Source organism: Gracilinanus agilis, chromosome 3 (assembly GCF_016433145.1).
Source record: "Gracilinanus agilis isolate LMUSP501 chromosome 3, AgileGrace, whole genome shotgun sequence".
NCBI lineage: Eukaryota > Metazoa > Chordata > Mammalia > Didelphimorphia > Didelphidae > Gracilinanus > Gracilinanus agilis.
Window position 1 is genome coordinate 14,331,218 of NC_058132.1, and position 22,167 is coordinate 14,353,384.

The following is a 22,167-nucleotide window of genomic DNA, read 5'->3' on the forward strand; positions in this document are numbered from 1 at the left end:
CAGGCTGGCTGCTCCGAGCTTTCCGAAGAACGGGCCGGAGAGGGCGGGAGAGGGTGAGTGTGAGCGTGCGTGATGCGTGCGCGTGTGTGTTCGCGTGTGCGACTGGGTGTGCGCGGCTGTAGGTGTCTGCGTGAGTGTGTAAGGTGGAGAGGGAGGAGGGGAGGGGAGGGGGAGGGGTGCCTAAGGAGGGCGTGTATGTGTGCGCGCGCGCGCGCTCCAGTGGCCCTGCGGGAAGGGTGGGCTTGGCCGCGGGTGGCTCCCGGGACTCTCGCTCGAGTCCTCCGCTCTTCCGCTCCTTTGAGCGGCGAGCGGGGAAGAGGGCTGGGTGTGTGCGTACTTGCGCGCGCGCGCGCGCGTGTATGCGCTGTTGTGAGCGCAGTACGTGCTCGCGCGAGGGTGGGAGTGCACTTAATGTGCGCACGCGCGGGCCAGGGAGGGGCACCTGGCTGTCCCCCACCGTTTTGGGGCTCTTCAGCCTTCCCTCTCGAGGCCCATAAACACCAGAGGCCTTACCCTTCCCCAAAACTTCCTCTCCGTGAGAACCCTGTGCCCACCACTGGTTACCCGGAAGCCCCCTCAGTGGGGACGAGAAGGGTAGCCTGGGTGGGTGGGTGGGTGGGGTGTCTGCGGAGCCCGGGAGGGGATGGGGGCCAGGGACTTTGCAGCACCATCGTTCCTCCGCGCCCTCTTCCTCCCCTCCTGCCTCATCAATTTCTCCCCTTTCTTCGCTCTGACCGCCAGTCTCTCCCTTCTTCCTCCCTCCCCCCTGCCGGCACCCGGGTCGTGAAGGCGGGGCCTCCCAGGCGAACCCCTCTTTTGACCTGCCTGCCCCGAGGACTGTCTGGGCACCCAGTGTGGCTGAGGGTAGGAGGTGGCTCTGTAGGCCTGGGGGAAGGGACTAGGCTGTAAGGTGGGCTGCTTCTCTGCGGGGTGGGGAGGAGGGGAGGGATCATGCGAGATTATTGATCTCTGATTGACTGCAGTTTCCTCCATATTCCATCGCGCTCTTCCTTCTCTTCTTCGATTCCTCATCTTCTGACACCTTGTCCACGGGCTCACTCCTCCCTTAGGGAGAAAATAACAAACACCTGACTAGGGCCTGCCTTCCCCCCCCCTCCCCAAGGTTTTAATAACTAGCATTTATATAGTACTTGAAGGTTTGCAAAGTGTTTTTCACTTCATCTCTTTGGATCTTCACAACAACCCTGGGGCACAGGTGCTGCTATTAGCCCCATTTTACAGATGAAGGAACTGAGGCTGAGAGAAGTTAACCAGGAAGTGTCTGAGGCAGGATTTGAACTCAGGTTGTCTGCAGGTCCAGTGCTCTGACTGAGGGTGGGAAAAGTGTCTTGGTTTCTGGGGCTCCTAGCAAAAAGAACGTGTAAGGGTGGCATTGGAGAGGGCTCTGCAGATTAGGGAATAGAGCCCAGCATGTGTGTGTATTCATTTTATTTGTGTATGTCAGGGTACTAGAGGCCTGGAGTTCTGCAGGATTCCTGATCGCTGATTAACTCCTGTTGTGTTCTTTGGAAGCTTGTCTCATCCATTTTCTGCTGATAAGAATTTTTGCCAACATTTGCACAGTGCTTTAAGATTTTCAAAACACTTTGCTTTTATTTTCACTACACTGGGAAGTAGGTGCTATTATTTTCCTAATTTTTTTTTTTTTTTGGTGACTTGCCTACTAGCATCATTCAGCTAGTGTCTGAGGTCTTCTGACTTGAGGCCCAGCACTCTATCCATTGGGCCTCCCACCACCCAGCCCTTTAGTCTCCTCTACTGGCTCCTTTCCCACTGTTCACAAACACTCAAGGGCTGCCCCATCCCCACTTCATCCTTTTGCCATATCAAGCTCTCTGGGGAGCCTGAGGGTAGAGTGGAGGGGCTTGTCTGTCTGAGGGCTTGCTTGGCAGGCCTGAGACTTGATGCTTCTGGCCCAGAACCTAGTGGTGGATTGGATGGACTGGTACTTTCAGGTTCTCTAGCTGGTTTGAGGATCCAGGGTCAATAGGACCTTGTGCAGGGGAAGAAAGGGAGGGGAAAAGACAGAGAAGAAAGAAAGAGACAGACAAAGAGAGAGCTCATTTTCAAGCTAATTCCAGAAAGGGCTTCTCAGTTGTGACCTGCCTAAGAACAAGATTGGGGTCAGTAGAATGGCTTTTGTAAGGGCCCTGTTATGAGACTCGCATTAGGGATCTTTCATCTGTTTTTCTATTTCTTTAGGTAAGGGCAGAGAGCAGGCAGCTATGACTTCCAGAGCAGCCTCCTCTCTAGTGCTAGAGGTTTGGGGAGGTCAGGGATCAGACAGACATCTAGGATCAAACATTTCACACTGGACAGGCCATTCAGTGCCTTTGAGCCTTGATTTCCTGTTCTGCAGAGTGGGAACAATTGAATTTCTTACTTCACAAAATGGTGAGAAAAAGAGTTTTTTTCTAAATGTTGAGTGTTAGATAGGGAGGCCAGCATGGCATAGTAACTAGAGCTAGGAAGATGTGGATTCCATTCTTGCTTTGGAAACATCCTGTCCATGTGGCCTTTGATAAGTCTCTTAACCTTTCAATGTTCTGGGCCAGGTATGAAATTCTGATGGAAATGGGGGGCCACAAACAGCACCTAAGAAGCTCTGCAGGCTGCATATTCACTTGGAAATCACATAGTAACATTATATATGTTTTCTTCTGTTTTCATTTTGTTAAGTATTTCCCAGTTGTCTGGCCTCACTCAGGAGTATTGTGGCCAGATTTTGAAGGCAGTTCTGAGCCTGGCAGTCTGCATTGGTCTAAGCCAGGGGTCGGCAACCTTTTTGGCCGTGAGAGCCATAAACGCCACATTTTTTAAAATGTAATTTCGTGAGAGCCATACAGTGCTCACAGTGCCGCTCCTGTAATGGTGCCTGAAAAAAAATGTACTTTATGGCTCCTGCAGAAAGAGCCATATCTGGCCCTCAAAAGAGCCAGATATGGCTTGAGAGCCATACATTGCGGACCCCTGGTCTAAGCAGTGATGGGCAAACTATTCCCGGAGGGCTCATCACTGCCTTAAGCAATTCCCTAATCACTACATCTGGATGTGGGGGCATAGTGATTTGGGAATTGCTTAAGGCAGTGATAAGCAAACTACAGCCTGGATCTGGCCCATGGTGAAGAGTTTGCCCATCACTGGTGAGTTTCCTCTTTGGGGCCTTTCTTGTAACCAGTGAAATAACAGGTCTAGTCCCTATCCTTAAAGTGCTAGGTAAAGGGGAGTTAAAAATCAGGGGAAATTGGAGAAAAGGCAAGAGATGTGAAGCCCAGGAAGCAAATATGTGATGTGGGAGGTGGAATGTGAAGAGAATTGAGGATTGGGGTGCTTGGGAGTAGAGCTGGGCTGGCAAGGAAATGGCTGGAGAAAAGATGGGGGTATTTGGCAAAGGATGAATGGACAGTGTAACTGGGGTGGGGATGGGGCACAGAGGGCAGGAACTCCATGAAGAACAGCTGTTCTCCTCTCTGACCTTCCTAACACTGGGCTCCTCATTCCCTGCAATTGGGACACATGCCAGTGACCTAGGCAGGAAGGAGAGAGCTTTAGCCTTGGAGATAGGCAGATCTGAACTCAAATCCAAAGTTAGGCATTTCAGAGGATAATGGCAGTGGACCAGGAGTCAGGATGACCTGAGTTCAGTTTTGGCCTTGGATACTTCCTAGCTGTGTGATCCTGGACAAGTCACTTCACTTCTGTTGGCTTCAGTTTCTTCATCTGTAAAAAGGATATAATAATAGCAGCTATCTCACAGGGTTGTTGTGAGGCCCAATTGACATTATAGATATAGTGGGCTTTACAAACTTTGCTATAAAAATGGTTATTATTATTATGTCTGTCTCTTGGCACTTGGAATCAACTTCTTTGTTTATTGTGAGCATCAAATGAGAAAATATTTGTAAAGTGCTTAGCACAGTGCTTGAAACATAGTTGGTGTCTAATTAATGTTTATTCTTCCTTCATTTTTTTCCTTTTTTTAAGTGAACCTTTTATTGATATTTTCTTTTTCTTATATCACCATAGTATCCCATGTCTCTTCTCATACCCATCCCAGACTATCACCCTATCTGACAAGTAGTGTTTTTTGGAGAGGAAAAAGGGGGGGGAAAGTCAGCACAACTGATACAATGAAAAAATCATGCAGTGAGTAAAATAGCCTGTCTACTGCCCAGCTCCCAGAAAAGCCAGGTCAGGGCATCTCCTGATCTCTCTTCATTTAAGCCCTGTAGGAATATAGTAAGGGATAGTCTGATTTTTAAAATAAACTTTATTCTAGTCCCCCTCAATCTTTAGAATTTTGTTATATTCACTTGATTTTTTTTTTTTTGGTGTGCAGTTGTTTTTTCTACTTATGTTGCTGTAGTTATGGTATGTGCTGTTTTTTGGTTTTGCTGACTTCACTCTTTTTCAGTTCAAGTAGATTTTCCAGGCTTCTCTACTCATTGCACCTGTCTTTTTTCCCTTACAGTACAGTCCCATTCCATTATGTTTGTGAACCACACATTATTTAGCTATTCCCCACCTGATGGGCATTGACTTTATTTCCAATTCTTGGCTCTCATAAAAAGTGCTTCTATAAATATTTTGGAGTATTCAAGGACTTTTTTTTTTTTAAATTTCTGGCTTTTTTGGGTTATAAGCTCAGTTTCTGATTCAAAGGATGTGGACAGTTACTTTAGTTGCATGATTCCAAATTGCTTTACAGAATAATTATACTATTTCACAGCTCCACCAGCAATGTATTAAATGGGCCTATCCACAATCCTTGCAACCTTGACTGTTATAATTTTTGGCAATTTTCAGGGTACTGAAGCCTCTGGACTGTTTTGATTTTCATTTCTCTTATTAGTGATTTGAAGAATTTTTTTCATTTGATTGTGAATACTTTGAAGCCCCCCTCTTCCCCCATTGTTTTTATTAAGTAAAACATACTCATCAGCAACAAAATTTAGGTAAACTCATTTTTGGGATTCCCTTTTTAAATGTGTTATTAACATTTAATTAAAAAACTGCTGCCAGTATGTTTTTGCTTACTGATTTTTTGACAGGGGCAAGGCTCAGAATCCCCTGAGGGATGTTCATTCACATACCAAGTGTTCTGGCCAATTCATATAAATGAATGTTTGTTGGGTAATTGATTGATCTGGGATATTACCGTTACACTAGGAATGAGGGTGGTGTTCCAACAATTATTCATTAAAAGCCCCCACCAGTGGTAAATGTTATGGTTAAATTATCCCTCAAAATTCTAACATAGTAGAAGCTGAGATTCTGAGTATCAGTAAGTTTGTCAGCAGTTTCAGTTTATAGAATGCAATATAGTCATCATAATTCTCTGACTATTCAGGAATGGTTGTTGGATTTATGAAAATTTATGTATCTTGGGTACCAAACCCTTATCAGAGAAATTGATGCAAAGATTTTCCCCCATTTGGCCACTTCTCTTATCCTAGATGCATTAATGTGGTATGTGTAGAAGCTTTTCAGTTTCAGTTTTCCTCTTCTGCTGTAGACACAGTACCTGTATTATGTTCCTTTAGTTCAATCTTTTTTAAGGTAGCCCTGTTCCCACAGGCTATCTTCCCCTCACCATGTTCCTTTCCTTCTCCCACCTTAATCTGGTAATATAATATACTTCCTTCTCTTTTTTCCTGCCAGCCAAGGGCAGCCATTTCCTGCCCTCCCCATCAGCTAGTCCTTTTCCATCATTTTTAAATTTATTTTTTTTGGTTCCCCTTTGCAAAAAAAGCTTTCTCATACTCTTCATTATCCATTCTGTCTCTCTCTACTCCAGACCTGCATTCTCTGATTCAAGGCTCCTGTAATTGTCTGATCTCTCTCTTTTCTCTGTATTTTTTATGCAGTTAAAGTTTCCAGAGGATCAATTCCAGGCTCTACCTTCCAGGTGTTTTCTGCCACTGACTGCCTTATAGGGCTTGCAACATGGATTCCCCTTTTCCAGTGTGCCGTTCTCTTATTTCAGGTGCCAGTAAGGCCCCTTCCCTACTACATCCCTGATTTTTCAGCTCTCCATTGAGCTAGACCTTTTCTTGCTGTCCTTTCCCTGCCCTACATTTCCTGGGAGATCTCCTTGTGTCCATGCTGTCCCATTCATTTGGGTATCAGTTGTCCTTCCCCCCCCACTGCCCCCCCCAATTACCCTCCTTCCAGAACAAGTAGGCTTTTCAAGTACCAAGGTCCTCAGTATAAGGTCCTCATCTCTTTTCCCTGACCATCTCTCTTCACCCCAGCAGAGCAAACATCAGTAGACTCCCTTCTTATTTTCAAAGTAAGGCCCCCTCCTCCCTTCTGCCACTTTCAGCCTTTCCCCAGGTCTCCTCACCCATTCCCTGTAGGCTCTTCTCTTTGAAAACACTAGGATCTCTTTCCCCTCATTGCTAGCCTTTGATTTGATCCTTGTACATCCTTTTTCCCTGTCTGCCTGCTCTCTTCCCTCCATCATGTACCTTCCCTGCCTTTAACATTGTCCTACAAAAAGGCATTGCTTTGCCTGTCAGCAGGGTGTCATTAGGTTCTGACCATAATTCCTTCTGTACACATCTTTACTGGTAGCTCTACTAGATCCCCACCTTCTCCCCTTCTTCTGTTTATTTAGAAAAAAGTCCCTTACTGACCTCCCCATGGACCTCTGTTGCCAGTGCCATTCTTGCATGTTGCATTTAGGCACTGCTGGGATTCTGTTGTTTAGGCAAATAATGCCTTGAGTTCTGTATTTCTTTTTAAAAATGTTTCAGACCCTTCTTTATTATTAAATATCCATCTGTTTTCCTATATGGTTGAGCTCAGATTTGCAGGATAGGCCACTCTGGCCTGCATCCCGAGCTCCTGTACCCTTAGGGCATATTATTTCATTTCTTCCTTTTTCTAGTGGTTATGGAATAGTATTGCATTATTGGAATGCTCTTTCATTTTTGTTTGAAGGCTTTTCTCCTAATTGCTCGAAGAACTTGTTTCTGGATTGAGTCGCCAATTTTAACTATTATATATCTTAGAGTTTGCAGCCTTAGGTTTTTTGTTCCTGAAGGCAAGCTATGAATTCTTTCCATTAGAAATTCATTGTCTATTTTTAGAATTTCTGGGATATTATCTTATTATTTCACTTCATTAGAATGTTAAGGTGCTTTATACTGTTGTATTCTTCTGGAAGACCTATGATCCTTAGGTTGTCTCTACACATCCTGTTTTTGAGATCCATATATTTTGCTTGTATGATAAGTGTATTTTCTTTAAGTATGCTTGTTTTTTTGATTCTCCTCTAGGTTCTCCTTTACCTTGTGTTTTTGTATTCCCAATCTCTGTTCTCACTTTTGTTTCTTTGGTGAGGCCTGCCTTTGCAGTTTCAAGTTTTTCTGTTCAATATTTTTACTGTGCAAGACATAAATTCTCTCAAAACTCTTTATTTCTCTTTTACTGATATTTTCTTCTAGAATTCTTTAATAATTTCATCTCTTTTTCCCCCTTTATTTTTCTTTTTACTCACTTTATGGCTCCCTCTTCTGTGATTGTGGTTTCCTTGGGGGCAGGTTCTCAGAGTGTCTCAGCTTCTTCCCATACCAGATGATTCATCATTCACCAGACTAGCTGTTTGCCTCAGTTGACTTTGGGGTGAATTTTGAATTGGTGTTTTAGGTCATGGAGACATCTAAACCTGCTTTATCTTTGGTGCCCAATTTCTATTTTGGAGAAGTTTGAGAGGTCATGGGGATTGGGGGAAATGTCTAGTCCACCATCTTGTTGCTCTCAGGACCTGGAAGTCTCTCCTCATTTGCATTGGCTTTCTTCAGTCCACACAATTGTCATGGTCCTATGTGTTGTGTTCTCCATGGTCTGTGGTCCTAATGTTTCATTGGTCTCCCACAGATCTTACCTCTTCTGTTCCTAAATGGCTTCTCCCTTATATTTTCTTTCTTTAGGTCTTTGATGTTGAGCTCAGCCATGCCAACAATATAGGTAGAGATATATCTCAGACATATTTGTTTAATTTGATTACAAGTGCTACCTCGATATACTGTTAGGATAATTTCTGGAGCTATTAAATAATGATTACTGGAGGTTTATCCTAATGGGTCACAAACGTAAATAATGATACCAAAAGGCCAACCTCTAGCTCAGTTGGGCTCAGTAAGAAATGTGTTGAATCTTCTTACTCCAATAATTGGATGACTTCCTAATAGTTGTTTGGTTTTACAGCTAGAACTGAAGAATCGGCTGATTCGTGAACACAGCCGATCAGTTCTACTTAAATCTTTAGTAACTGATGAAGATGAATATAATTCTCTTAATTACTAAACTAGTAACTTGTGTGTTAGATTTAATCAAGTTTAATTAATTTAGGTAACTTGTTCTGACTGGTTTGAGGATTAATACCTTTGAAGTATTTCCCTAACAACCCAGATGACTTCCTTCAACTTACACTCTCTATCTGAAATCTTGAGAATCATAGGCAGGTTTGCAGATGGCTCTTTTGTAAATGGGTTTAATGTTGAGATATGTAAGCGAAAGGGAAAATGGGATTGATAATGGAAAATGGGAACAGGATCTTTAAGCTAAATCTAAGTTGATGAATAGTTGTTGAATCTCCCAGATAATTAATTGATATTCAGGAGCCTTTGGATGGCTTGACAGCCTGGTCAGGCCAAAAGGTCTGACCTTTTCTGATTTGAATGTTTGTTCAGCAGATGTTGATTTGGTCTGAATAAATCTTCTTGATGATGTTCAGAGAACTGAAGTTGATAAGTTTGAATATATTTTGATTGAGAAGAGTTGAGAGTTATATCAGAATATACTCTAGATACTCTGCCCTAGCCTAAGCCAAGAACCTCCCTCCTTGCCCAGTTGGATCTCAAGACTGAGACCAGGATTGGTTCAGGTTTGCCCCTTATATAGGCAGTTTCCAACTGCCCCTTGGCTCACGCCACCTCATGTTCATTCTGATTCTGATCAGGTAATTGGTAATCAAGCTTGACCCAACATGGCTACTATTAAAAATCTTTACAGTACTTACAGACCAGATGCTTGCCCACCTCTACACTAGGTCCTAATAATAATAGTTAGCATAATATGGTGCTTTAAGGTTTGCAGAGCTCTTTACAAATAGTATTTCATTTGCAGGTGCTATTATCCTATCCTCCTTTTTATAGATAAGGGAACTCAGTTGGAGAGATGTAAAGGGATGTGTCCAAAGTCATGCAACTAATATACATTTCTGAGGCTGGATTTGAACTCAGGTCTTCTTGACTCCAGGGCCATTGCTCTGTGCACCGACACCTTTCCCCTGTAAGCTCCTTGAATCAGGGCCCATGTTTTATTCACCCTTGGGTCTGAGAAAGGGCTTGTCATCACAAGGCCTTATCTAAAGTGAGCTCTTTAATTGTTTGTTAAATGAATAGAAGTCATCCTGTTCCCATTTGTATGGTCTTTGGTCCTGAGATGGGAATGTGTGATGGAGACTGTTGAGTGCCTTTTGCTGACTCTGTCTTCTTCCTGTTTGTCATCCAGCAACCTTCAGTTGAGACAACAGGGAACCAGCCTGGAGGATCTGTGGAGCTTAAGCTGAGCCTGACAGGAAGACCCCAGGTAGAATGACTTTGCTCTTGAGCCTGGGGGCCATCTTTGGTTGGCAGGAACCCGTTCTGGAGGGACATCTGGAGCCCCGGGGCAGAGCCTTGAGACTGATTCAAAGACCAGGAGCTGAAGCAATCCCTAACCAGTATCCCTGGAGAGACAAGGCTTGGGTGAAGGCAGAGGGCAAGCAGAGGGGCATGGAGGATCTGCCATAGTACTCGAGAAGGGCAGCATTACAGACATGCCTGGAAGGGAGTTGGGGGGTCATCTTCCTGGTGTGAGGCTGTGAGTGACTGTCCCTAGTTGACCCTGACACTGTTTCTCCTTCAGCTCTGACCAAACAGTGACTGGTTTGCCCCTGTGCCAGTGGATCTTTTCAGGCTCTGACTAGGCCATTGATACCTCCCTGTCTCCTTTCCCCTCATCTCCCAGTTGGGATGAGGTAGTACTCTGAGGAAACCAAAGAAATGAAATACCTGATCCCTTGAAGCACAGAGATGTACACTTGGTCTGAGTACAGTTCCTGATCCAAACTGGGAATGGAGCTGGCCTTGTTCCCAGGGGCTCTGGCACGTCCCTGATTCCTCCTGTCCTTTACTTTAGCCCACTGGTGGGCTCCACTCCCACCCTGCTGGTGCCCTTGGTCTTCTGCTCCAGTTGAGGGCCTCCGGGAGGATCTTGACTCCATTCTGTGCATTGAGAGATTGGCTGGTTCCTAGGTCACAGCCTCTCCTAATAGAATGCAAAAATGGAGTCAGGAACAGCCTGTCTTCCTGGCAAAGCCCCAACCCAAGTCAGCAGGTCTGGGATGGCCACAGCTTTGTTTTGAGTGCCCCCACAGTGGGCAAGATGATTCTTTCCTGGGTGTCCTCGGCCAGAGTGCAAGGGGGTGTGTGTGGGTCAGTAACTGGCTGTCTGGAGCCATAGCCTGGGTTCTTTATGTAGCACCCCTCCTTTCCCCCTTCTTTGCAGAAGACTTGGGTGTGCAGTACAGGGTGTGATGCCAGACAGCTTCATTGTATTGGTTAGTTTTACTGAACTGTTTTCCCCTTTGTTAAAGGGATGGATCTTTTTGTAAGAGATATCCTGGGAAATAGAGGTATATGCAGATCAAAGGAATAGATCGTTTCTTAGAGCAACATATGCCATTCTCCCCTTCCAGCTCTGCTGTCTGGAATGATGTGTGTGCCCTCCAGGAGCCAGAGTTCTGACCGTTCTCTGGTGGGAGGCAGAGACAAACCTGTTTTCGTTGCTGGTGTACCTGCCTTTTAAGCTTTCTGCTATCGCAAGACTAGTTCAGAGAATTTCACCAGTTTTCTTTTGTTAAATGGGAATTTGGAGTCAGGAAGACCCAGGTTCAAATCCTGTCTTGAATATTTGCCAGCTATGTGACTGTAAGCAAGTCCTTTAGCCTCTCAGCCTCAGTTTTCTCATCTCTGAAGGATTGTTGTGATGAGCACATAAGGTAGTGCTTATGAAGTGCTTTACAAACCTTAGAGTGATATAAAAAATACCAGCTAGTAACAATAATACTGGCCTAACAGGAGAGTTATGAGAAATAAGTAAAGTAACAGACATAAAGGGTATTCCTAAAGCACTATAAATAAGGATAGCTATTGATAATGATGATACATTTAGCGCCTGCTGATGAGTGTTTAGTGTGCATTAAGCACCTGCTACATGCCCAGAACTGTGCTAAGCACTGTGGATACAAATAAGAAAGACTGTCTCCCCTCTAATGGGAGAGGACAGTGCCCAAAAGGAAGCTAAGAGCGGGCCACCAGTGCTAGGCCAGCAGAGCCACTGATGGAGAATGAAGGGGTCCCTGGAAAGCTCCGATCCCTCTCTCACCGAAGGTTGTTGGAGGAGTTCAGGGAAGAGGCACCTAAGGGTGCCAAGAAGGTATCAAGTGTTCAGAATAGTCATTCTGCACGTATATAATCTCTTATCAAAATGCTTACCTTCTCAGAGAAAAAGGGAGGGAGGAAGAATGGAACTCAGAAATGCTAAAAAGTGAATGTTAAGAATTATTTTTGTATGCAATGGGAAAAATAAAATATTAGTTTTTAAAACTGAGTTATTCTACATGGTGATGATTTTTCAGGTGATCAGCTTATACCAGGGGAGTCAAAAACAAAAACAAAGAGTCACTGATGGGAAAGATAGAGGGAGATATTATCCCCATCTTAGAAATGAAGAAACTGAGGCAAACAGTGGTTAAATGACTTGCCCAGGGACAACCGCCCTTTCCCTCCTCTCCCCCCCCCCCCCGAAGTGTGTGGGGCTGAATTTGATATCAGGGCCCAGGGCTTTGTCCAGTGGATCAGCTCACACTTTGCAGGTTGGTGAAATGGTGTCAGTAGCACTGACTCCGGATTTGAGAGACCTGGCTCCTCCCTCTCTTTATGACCTTTCTAGGACTCAGTTTCTTCCTGTGTAAAATGAAGAGTTTCACTTTGCATCTTGCCAGCTTTAAATCTGTCTTCTGTGAGTTAGAATAAATAAAGTCATCTGTAACCCTGAAAACCCATCGTGCATGTGATTTCTTAGTATTGTTCTTTTCATTCTAAAAGGATGTGGAATGTACCTGAGGTCCTGCTGATCTCTGCGTCTGTAGGAGCCCAGAGGGAATGTGGAGATGGCTACCCTGGGGGTGGCGCATGCTCCCAGCTTCTTTATGACTTCTTGTATCCTTCTTTCCTCTAGACCGGGCTCTTTCCCAAAAAATGAACATGGAAGAAGAGGGAATGGCATCTGGGGTCCTCACAGCCAAGTCCCAGGTAATTTGGGATGTTTTTCCCATTCTTTTACCAGAAATGTTATGAGTCTTTTCAGAATGTGGACACATTTCCTTCTCTCAGGTCAGCTCTGACATTGCTCTTAGAAAGGTCGTGTCCCTGCGCATCCTTGTGGCTGTGCTCATTCCATGTCGTGCCTTTCCAAACCTTAGGAGAGCCTTCCTGAGCTCCCAAGCCCTCCCCTCTGTGTGATGTCTCTTGGCATTTGCACCCCTGGCATATAGCATGATGCTTTACACAGGAGGAAGCACTCAGAATCTGCTTTTCCTTTCCCTTGTTTAACATCTATGCAGAGAAGCAAATATGGGGAGCTCGGGGAAGGAGAGGCCAACACAGTGTAATGATGGTCTTCTAATCCTGTCAGAGGACCTGGCTCAGATGTGACATTTACTACTGTGTGACTTTAGGCAAGTCACTGAGCTTCCCTGGGTCTCTGATTTCTCATTTGTAAATTGAAGGGGTTGGATTAGATGGCCTTTTAGGCCCCTTCCAACCCTCTCTTTGCTCCTATGATCCCATGACCTAGTAATAATTATGGCAAAGTCTTGTTTTCCTGAGTCGAAAGGAGAGCAGGGAATGGGCATTCCCAATATGGGAGATAGACTGTGTGGAGACCCTCAGACTCGATGGAATGCTGAGTTTGGGGAACTGCTTGTAGGATGGTTTGCAAGAACATGGGCTGTGTCTAGCAGAATAATGAAATATCTGTAGATGGGTTATTGAGGGCCTTAAATGTCAAGAGTTTTTAACTTATTCTAGAGTTAATAGGGGAGTGGCATGGTCAAATCTTCCCCCAGGGAGATTATTTTGACACCTCTTTAAAGGTTGGGTTGAAGATGAGAGACTAATGGGGATGCTATTGCTGTAGTTCAAGTGAGAGGTGATGAGAGCTTAATGGAGGGCAGTGATGTGAATGGAGAGGATCAGGAGGAGAGGGCACAGGCCAGGTCCAGGATTGTGAATGGGGATAACTGGACAGTGATGCCCTGTACTGAGAGGATTAGCACAGAGGGAGGCACCTTCCAGGAACCCAAGAAATGTTTAGTGTACATTATTCTAGGCTCCGAAATTGTCTATGAACCTGTCCTTATATATCCTGCCAACAAGTCTCCCTCTCGAGGGGTTTCTGAGAGGATGATCCCTGGGTAAGCAAAAATGTGTTCATTGTTTCAGAAATCAATGAGCTTTAAGGATGTCTCCGTGGATTTCACCCAGGGGGAATGGGGACAGCTGGACCCTTCCCAGAGGGACTTATACAGGGACGTGATGCTCGAGAATTACAGGAACCTTGTCTCCTTGGGTGAGGACCTTTTTTTTCCTGAGATGGGGAATCTACCCAGTTGGGGTTTTTTTTTGTTTTGTTTTGTTTTCTCACTTAAAGACCATAGCATGCCTGTTGTCCTTAGCCGAATTTGGCCTGGTTTACCGAGGGTAAGAGATTCATAACTGCATTCAGGCAATTCTATTCCATGTTCCCCCCAAGAGGTCTTTGTTTTGTACAATTAGAAATCCCTTGCCTTAGTTTGTTGGCCTGGAGGCTGCACTTTCTATATCTTCTGTCATGATTCCTCCTCGCCTAGCAGAAAGAAGGACAGATGAAGTCCTTTGGGTGAACCCAAGCCCCTACTGCAGGCCATCCACCTGTGTGGGCATAAGAACCAGCTCACAAAGTAATTGTGGGTCCCGAGATGGGGTGGGAGAGATGATTGATAAGTATGGGTTCAGGAGGGCCAAAAACAAGCAGGTTGCAAATCATTGGCAAAGATTATTGATATTTTTGCCATCTACATATGGGAATACCTGGGAGCAGGCTACAGAGCATCCCTGTAAGGCTCTGTGGTTGCTTCCTGGCCCTTGCCAACATGCTCTCTTTCTCTGAAGAGGAAGGCCTTGGGAGTGAGTTTGGGGCAGTGCTCTGTCCCCAGCATCTTTCCGTTTCTTTCTCCATGAACAGAGCTTCAGGTTATCAAACCAGAGGTGATCTCCAGGTTGGAGCGAGGGGAAGCGCCATGCATGCTGGAGAGAGAAGGCCTTATAGGCTCCTATCCAGGTGAGTGAGGGAAGCCTTGGCAGGCATGACTCCCTGTGAGCAATTGTGCCACTACTTGGTCAAGGGAAACTAGCTCAGGGATGCCAGACAGGTCCTGGGCATTGGGCGGAGAAGGAACTAATGCCAACTGGGCAGGAATTCTGGGGTTAGGGGATACCTCTCTTCAGGGCTTTCTTAGGAGCATACATCTTCTACTGTCTTTGGCTTCACTTCAACCAATTGCTTTTGGTCCTCTCTCCCCTCAAACATCCCTCTGCTAACAAAGAAAGTGATGTGTCTTCTTGTTTCTAAAGCTGTTCTGTAGCTGTACCAAAACTGGGCTTGAGAGTCAAGGGTCTGTTTGTTGATCTTGGGCAGATCATTTGACCTATGTGGACATCGTTGTTTGCTGAAGAAGACAGACTAGACTGAGGGCTCTCAGCCTTCTCTATGTCCTGGCCTTGGGCAGGCAGTCTGGCAAAGCCCATAACCCCTTCTCACAATCTTGTTTTTAAATGTGTAGGAAATCAAAAGGCTCCAAAGGTTAGGGAGAATAAAGACATGTGGTTTTCCCATCCAAGTTCTTGAAGCCCTGAAATACATTCAAGGATCCTTTACAAGGACATCCATCCCTTATTCAGTGCTCTGGGCTTACCCTGCCTTCTCTGAGTCTCCTAATCCTTTCCCTTTTGTGATTTCCTTTCCTTTTGCTTTTTTTCTTGATAGTTTACTTTAAATACATAGATGTTGGATATTTTTTAAAAAGACAATGAGAAAAACCTTTGCTTCCATCTGTTGCCATCTTAGCTGCCTTCAATTCAGATTGACCAACACTTACTTGACACCTTCTTAAACAGGAGACTGCTGTTTGCTATCCAATTAGAGACCAAAGATTAAATCATTCCACACAGTTGGTTCCAATCTTTGTTTTTCAGGTAAAAAAACATTTATTAATCACCATACTGGGTGGTGAGGAAAAGGAAAACATGTAGACTTTACAAAATAAATGTTGAGAGAAGGCACTAGCAGGAGGCAGAGTAAGGGAACTAGGAAAGTCTTCCAGATTGATGGAGTTAAGCTAAATTTTGATCAAGCTGATCTTTGACTGATTCAAGGAAAGTAGGGAAGCTAGGAGATAAAGGCCTTACAGTAACCCTTTCATAGTCTCCAAACTGTTACAATTGAAATTTCTGGAGGACTTCATATCTTAATTCATAATTATTAAATAATAAAAAGCTGGCTAGAAAAAGAGAAGTCCACCAGCCACATGTGGCTAGTGGTTCCCTTAGCAAGCTTCCTCTGAGAGCCAGAAACCAGGCCTATGTTCACCTTTTCTCTCTCTGGACTCCCAGCCAAAAAGCCTGCACTTCCTCTTGGGCTTCAAATTTATGCTCCTCATAATGTCTCTTTCCAAAACTCTTCTGATTGGAGGACGCTGACCTCACTTTGGGTAAGGGGCCAATCTTTTGGATTCCATAGATTCATGAGGAGCAAAAGACAAGAGCCTTCTGGATGCCTGGACTTATAAGACCATTAGAATGTCAGCATCCTGCACTTGCCCACCACTCTTTTCCTTTATCCACTGTTTTTGTTTACAGATAAATAACAGGCTTTTTCCACCTTCTTATTTCAATCAGTTCTGTGTGGTAAGTTGTAACTTCAAACTTAATATCGAAACTCTCCCTTTTTAATGTCTATAGTTTGTCTTGGGGTACTAAAGAAAGAAGTACAGGATAATGTTAAATTTTACAGGAGGAAGAACAAACAGGTCAAGGCAGGGAGTCAGGAGATGAAATATAGGTGAAGACTAGCAAGTAAAGCTAGTGTAATTGGATTAGAGGCCAGTCACATACATCACATACATGGAGGAGGATAGTGTAAGAAGACTGGGAAGGGAGGAAGGAGTCATGCTGTTGAGTTTTAAATACCAAAGAAATTTATATTGGCTCCTGTAGGTCACAACAGAATTTATTGAGGGAAGTGGGGGGAATGGTATGGTCAGATCTGCAATTTAGGCAGATCACTGGCAATGAGTGGTGGATGGACTGGAGTGGAGAGCGAGGTGAGGCAAGGTAAGGCCAGTTAAAAGGTCATTGCAGTAGTTCCAGTGAGGGGTGATAAGGGCCTTAACCACAACCTCTGTACTTTCAGCATTGGGCCAGTGACTCTTACCCATATTCCCAAAGCACTGAACCATTAAAAACCCCTCTTGGAGTCCATCCCTGAATTCATCTAATTGTATTGCATTTAATTGCATCTCCATCTTCTGTAGAAGAATAGCATGAGGTACCTTTATCAGACACCTTCTGTATGTAATGTGGGAAAACAATAACTTCTGCATTCCCCTGATCTCCAGTGCTTGGTAACTGTTTAAAAAAAAGGAAATTAAGTTAGTCTGATATGACCTGTTCTTGATGAAGCTTTTCCAGCTTTTTGTAATCATTGCTTCCTCTTCTCAGTGCTCACTAAACTTGTCCTTATTGATCTCTTCTAGAATTTTCCCAAGTATTGAAGTCAAATTCATTGGCTACTCTCCCATTTCCATATATTCTCAGATGTGGTTGGCACACACCCCAAGATGTAGTTCATACGGGCCAGGTGCCTTTAAGTTCCTCAAGGGAAATGAGGTGTCCCTCCTTCTCTGTGAGACTTTTTTGCTTCACTATAGCTGGACCACCTCTTTGTCCAGCCATAATTTGCTCCGATGTCATATTTCTGTTGTAGATCTTAATCGGCAATAGAGTACACTTATCATGCACATTTTCACTGCCTAAAGGAGGACCTTCAGCTTTCATCTTCAGCGACATTACATTGCAGGACTTATAACCAGTGTAGTTAGGTGACTTAATTTCATCCAGATCAAGACATTGGCTTTCTTTATATCTTAATTATCTCCATATGAGCCATTTTTTGTTCTCTCTTCCAGTCCAAAGGCCTTCATTCTCCTTGACAGAGAAAACAAGCAAATAATTCACCAGATCTCTCTTCACTCTGTCATTAGCTGTTGGCCCATCCATTCTGATGTGTGTTTGACTCTTCTCTGGGCCTCCTTAATTCTAATTCACAATATATCTTTAGAAAAAACCAAGTTCCCTGTTTATACATATTCTGTTTAGACAACCTCTGTTTTTCTAATTAGGAATGTTTTTTTTTTTTTGTCTTTAGAATTTCATTCTCATGATCTTCCCATCCCTCTATGTCTCTCTTCCCCTGAAGAATTTTAGACTGTGGGATCCTGCCTAATTTTCTTTTGAGATCTTTTAAATCTATTCTCCCCAAATCAAGGGTCCTTGTACTTTTCTTTCTTTCTCTCTCACAAAACCTAGGAGAAAGTGGTCCTTTTCCCCAAAGGTTCTCATCATTTCCACTCTAGTAACCAGTCTTTCCCACTTGGCAAGAATCAGATCCAGAATAGAAGTTTGCCCTGTTAGTTGCTCTGCCCCTCAAATTCTTATTAGGTCAAATCAAGAAATCATCTATTCTTCTTTTGGCAGTGAACAAACGTCAACAGATATCTGGATGTTAGAAATTCCCCTTTAGGAATACATCATTACTCTGGGCTATAGAATCATAGATTTAGTGCTGGAAGGACCTGAAGACTACCTAGTCTATCCCCTTCATTTTACAGTTAAAGAAACTGAGGCCCAGAAAGCTTAACTGGCTTTTTAGGGTCATATAGGTAGTGACAGTTGAGCTTTCAACCTTTTGATTGAAAAACCAAACACTTTCTAAAGCCTCCTTTTATTCCAAGTAATACTTTCCCAATGCCTGAAGACTTACTAATACTCTTTATAGTTAGGGAGTATGAATTCTCTAATATTGAGTAAGGCAAGCATCTTTGCTAAAGATCTTCCTCTCTAATTCTCTCCGGTATGCTTCTGCTATCTGCTGATGTGGAATAAAGGTACATATTCTGGTTAAAGGTTTTCCACATTTACTATATAAACAGTCTTCAGTATTCTATCCATCTCTAATTCACCTTCTGCAAAGCTGCCAGGAATGTCTTAGCCTACCTATAGTTCTGACCATGTCATTGCCCTACTCAGAAAACTTCTGGGACTTCTGTGGCCTAAAGGATACAGATAATATAGAGATTCTTTAGCTTTGCCGTTAAAGCTGTCTGAAGGTTGGCTTTGACTTGTGTTTCCAGCCTTCTTTCATATTGAGTAATTTCACACAATTTTTGTTTTATTCAGACTGACCTAAGAACAATTCCCCAAAGCTCTATCCTCCACCATTTGGCCTTTGAGTAGGCCATGCTCTATGCTTGGACTTGTATACCTTCCTTCTCTTCACCTCTCACATTCCTTATCTTCCTTCTGGGGTCAGCCCAAGGACAACCTCCTTCATGAGCCTTGCTTGATTGCCCCAGTAGTTAATGTTGCTTATCTCCTCAGATAATCTTGTCTTTTTTTCTCTGTTTATATAGAGTATTTTATATAGAGTATTATGTATGCTCTTGAGGACTTGGGCTGTTTTCCTTGTTTATCCTATTATCTCTATTGTCTAGCACAGTCCATTGTTTATGTGTTGCTTAATAAATATATATTTAATGAGTAATTGCCCTTGGAGAGGTAACCTCCATGAAACTGTTCTTCAGTTTTCTGTCTCATTGCAGCAGGTAAGGGACACTTACCTATCTCTCTTTTAACTTTTTTCAGATAATGATACTAGATTTGAGTTCACCATGACAGATTCAAAGGATGGCATCATTCCTATGGAAGAATCATTGCAAGAAAGACTCCAAATAAATGTTCCCTTGGACTGTAAGTTGGAACAGGTCTGGGAATATGATGCTTTGTTTGAGAAGCAACTCGGCAATTATGAGAGAGATTTAAGGCAAGTAACAATCACCGACAATAACACTTCCAGTGAAGTGAACGATCAAGAATGTAATAAATTTGGGAGAAGTTTCAATATGATGTTAGTCACTAATACACAAGAGAATGTTACTAGTAAAAAAAGTGTCCCTAAATATGATACACATGGAAATAACTTCAAACAATATTCAGAGCTAATAAGGCGCAATAGAATTGCCTTTGGGAAGAAACCCTATAAATATAATGAATGTAGCAAAGCTTTCAATTACCACTCAGACCTTATTCGATATCATAGACTACCTAGTGGAAAGAAATCTTATGATTTTGATGAGTTAGGGCAAAGCTTCCCACAAAGGAGGCACCTTATTCAACATGCTAGAATTCCTTCTGGAGAGAAACCCTATAAATGTAGTGAATGTGGAATAGCTTTCAGACAAAGTATGCACCTTATTCAACATCAGAGAATTCATACTGGAGAGAGACCTTATAAATGTAGTGATTGTGGACAAGCTTTCAGACAGAAAATGCACTTAATTCGACACAAGACACTTCATAGTGGGGAGAAACCTTATCAGTGTAATCACTGTATTAAATGCTTTAGTGATAGCTGGTCTCTTGCCCTACATCAGAGAATTCACACTGGAGAGAAACCTTATAATTGTAGCGAATGTGGGAAAGCCTTCCGACAAAAAATTCACCTTACTCGACATAAGACACTTCATATTGGGGAGAAACCCTTTAAATGTAATCAGTGTGGCAAGTGCTTCAGTGACAGTTCACCTCTTCTTCTCCATCAGAGAATTCACACTGCAGAGAAACCGTATAAATGTAGTGAATGTGGAAAAGCGTTCAGACAGAGTATGTATCTCATTCGACATCAGAGAACTCATACTGGGGAGAAACCCTTTATTTGTGGGGATTGTGGAAAATCTTTCAACGACAGCTCAGCCCTTACTTTACATCAGCGAATTCATACTGGAGAGAAACCCTATGAATGCAAAGAATGTGGGCAAGCCTTCAGTCACAGTGGAAGTCTTACTCAGCATCAGAGAATTCATACTGGAGAAAAACCTTATCCATGCAGTGAATGCGGTAAGGCTTTTAGGCAATATTCAGCCCTTGCTCACCATGAGAGAACTCACACTGGAGAGAAACCATATATTTGTACAGAATGTGGAAAAGCTTTTAGTCACAGTGGAACTCTTACTCAGCATCAGAGAATTCATACAGGAGAGAAGCCTTATGAATGCAGTGATTGTGGTCAAGCCTTTACTTACCAGGCAAGTCTTACCAAGCATCAAAGAAGTCATACAGGAGAGAGACCTTACAAATGTAGTGAATGTGGGAAGTCTTTCAACCAGAATATTTATCTTACTCAGCATCAGAGAATTCATACTGGAGAGAAACCTTATAAATGTGGTGACTGTGGAAAATCTTTTAGTCATAGGGGAAGCCTTACTGCACATCAGAAAATTCATACTGGAGAGAAATCTTGCAAATGTCCTGTTTGTGGAAAAGCTTTCCGCCATATGAACCAGGTTACTCAACATCTCAGAATTCATACTGGAGAAAAACCCTATACATGTATGGAATGTGGAAAATCCTTTAGTCATAGTGGAAGCCTTACTACTCATCTGAGAATTCATACTGGAGAGAAACCCTATAAATGTGGTGAATGTGGAAAAGCCTTCAATCAGAACATTTATCTTACTCAGCATCAGAGAATTCATACTGGTGAGAAACCCTATACATGTAATAAGTGTGGTAAGAATTTCAGGCAGTACTCGGCCCTTAGTCACCACGAGAGAACTCATACAGGAGAGAAACCCTATACGTGTTTGGAATGTGGGAAAGCTTTCAGTCAGAAGGGAACCCTTACCAATCATCAGAAAATTCATACTGGAGAGAAACCTTTTATATGTGGTGAATGTGGAAAAGCCTTCAACCAAAATATTTACCTTACAAAGCATCAGAGAATTCATACTGTAGAGAAACCATTTAAATGTAATGAATGTGGTAAGGCCTTCAAGCAGGTCTCGGCCTTAAAGCACCATAAGAGAATTCATAATAGAGGGAAAACCCTGTAATTGCAGCTTGTGTGGGGTAAGCCTTTAGTCAACAGGGAAGCCTTGGTCAACAACATCAAAGAAGTAATGTTGGAGAGAAAACATGGCCAATGTACCAAAATTTACTGTGAAATCATTAGGCCAGTCTCTTTTGAATCTTATTTAAGAGGCTCTGTGGTATGTCAGGACTTGCTGTAATTAGTATGTCCTACAAATGGGAGCATCTGGAAGACCTCACCTTCTATTTGGGAATCCCTCTTGTACTTGGACTCTGAGATGAACGTCATGGTCAGCAAGCATTTGTTAAGTGCCTGCTATGTGCCTGGCACTGTGCTCAAGATGACAGAGACAAAAATGAAATAGCCCCTGCTCTCAAAGAACTTACATTCTATTGGGGGAGACAAGGACTCATAAACACGTGTATTATATGTGGCACAATATACAAATACAAAAGGAAGTTTTTGGATGGAGGCAAAATTTTTTGGTGATGGGGCAGAGGATCAAAAACTCCCTCCTATAGAAGGTGGCTTTTGAGCTGAGATGTAAAGGAAACCAGGGGTTCCAAGTGGCAGAGATGGCAAACACTTTGGCAATTGTGGAACAAGTTTCACCCAAGGATCCCTGCATGATTTTGATAAGGGTATGAGAGACCCCTTGATGGCAAATGATGAAGCATAAGGGAATCTCCTTTTCTGCACCTTTCAGTCAATCGTGCGATTGTAAAGACGTAGTCTGCTATAGAATAGAAGTTCTTAAAGCCTGCCTATTACTTTCTTCTACTTTCATCAAGAATGTTCTTGATATGTCTAGATTATTCTTATAAAGACTTTGTAGAGAAGGAAACA

General features: G+C 43.2%; 1 protein-coding gene across 1 annotated transcript; it reads left to right on the plus strand.

Annotated features, from left to right (window-relative positions):
* The first annotated feature begins 11,415 nt into the window (after positions 1 to 11,415).
* Positions 11,416 to 21,347, plus strand: LOC123240769 (zinc finger protein 345-like). Its single transcript, XM_044668481.1, has 7 exons — positions 11,416 to 11,542; positions 12,316 to 12,389; positions 13,581 to 13,707; positions 14,362 to 14,457; positions 19,098 to 19,794; positions 19,879 to 20,540; positions 20,775 to 21,347. Exons 1-7 carry the CDS (start codon positions 11,416 to 11,418, stop codon positions 21,341 to 21,343), a joined length of 2,352 nt encoding a protein of 783 aa, XP_044524416.1. The 3' UTR covers positions 21,344 to 21,347.
* Positions 21,348 to 22,167: the final 820 nt, after the last annotated feature.

Bases quoted from the DNA above. Each gene is read 5' to 3' on its own strand.
- LOC123240769 (XM_044668481.1), top strand. From the start codon at position 11,416: ATGGAGAATGAAGGGGTCCCTGGAAAGCTCCGATCCCTCTCTCACCGA. The intron at 13,708-14,361 runs GTGAGGACCTTT...CTCCATGAACAG, and splicing joins CAGGAACCTTGTCTCCTTGG to AGCTTCAGGTTATCAAACCA. The intron at 19,795-19,878 runs ACACAAGACACT...GTCTCTTGCCCT, and splicing joins CAGAAAATGCACTTAATTCG to ACATCAGAGAATTCACACTG.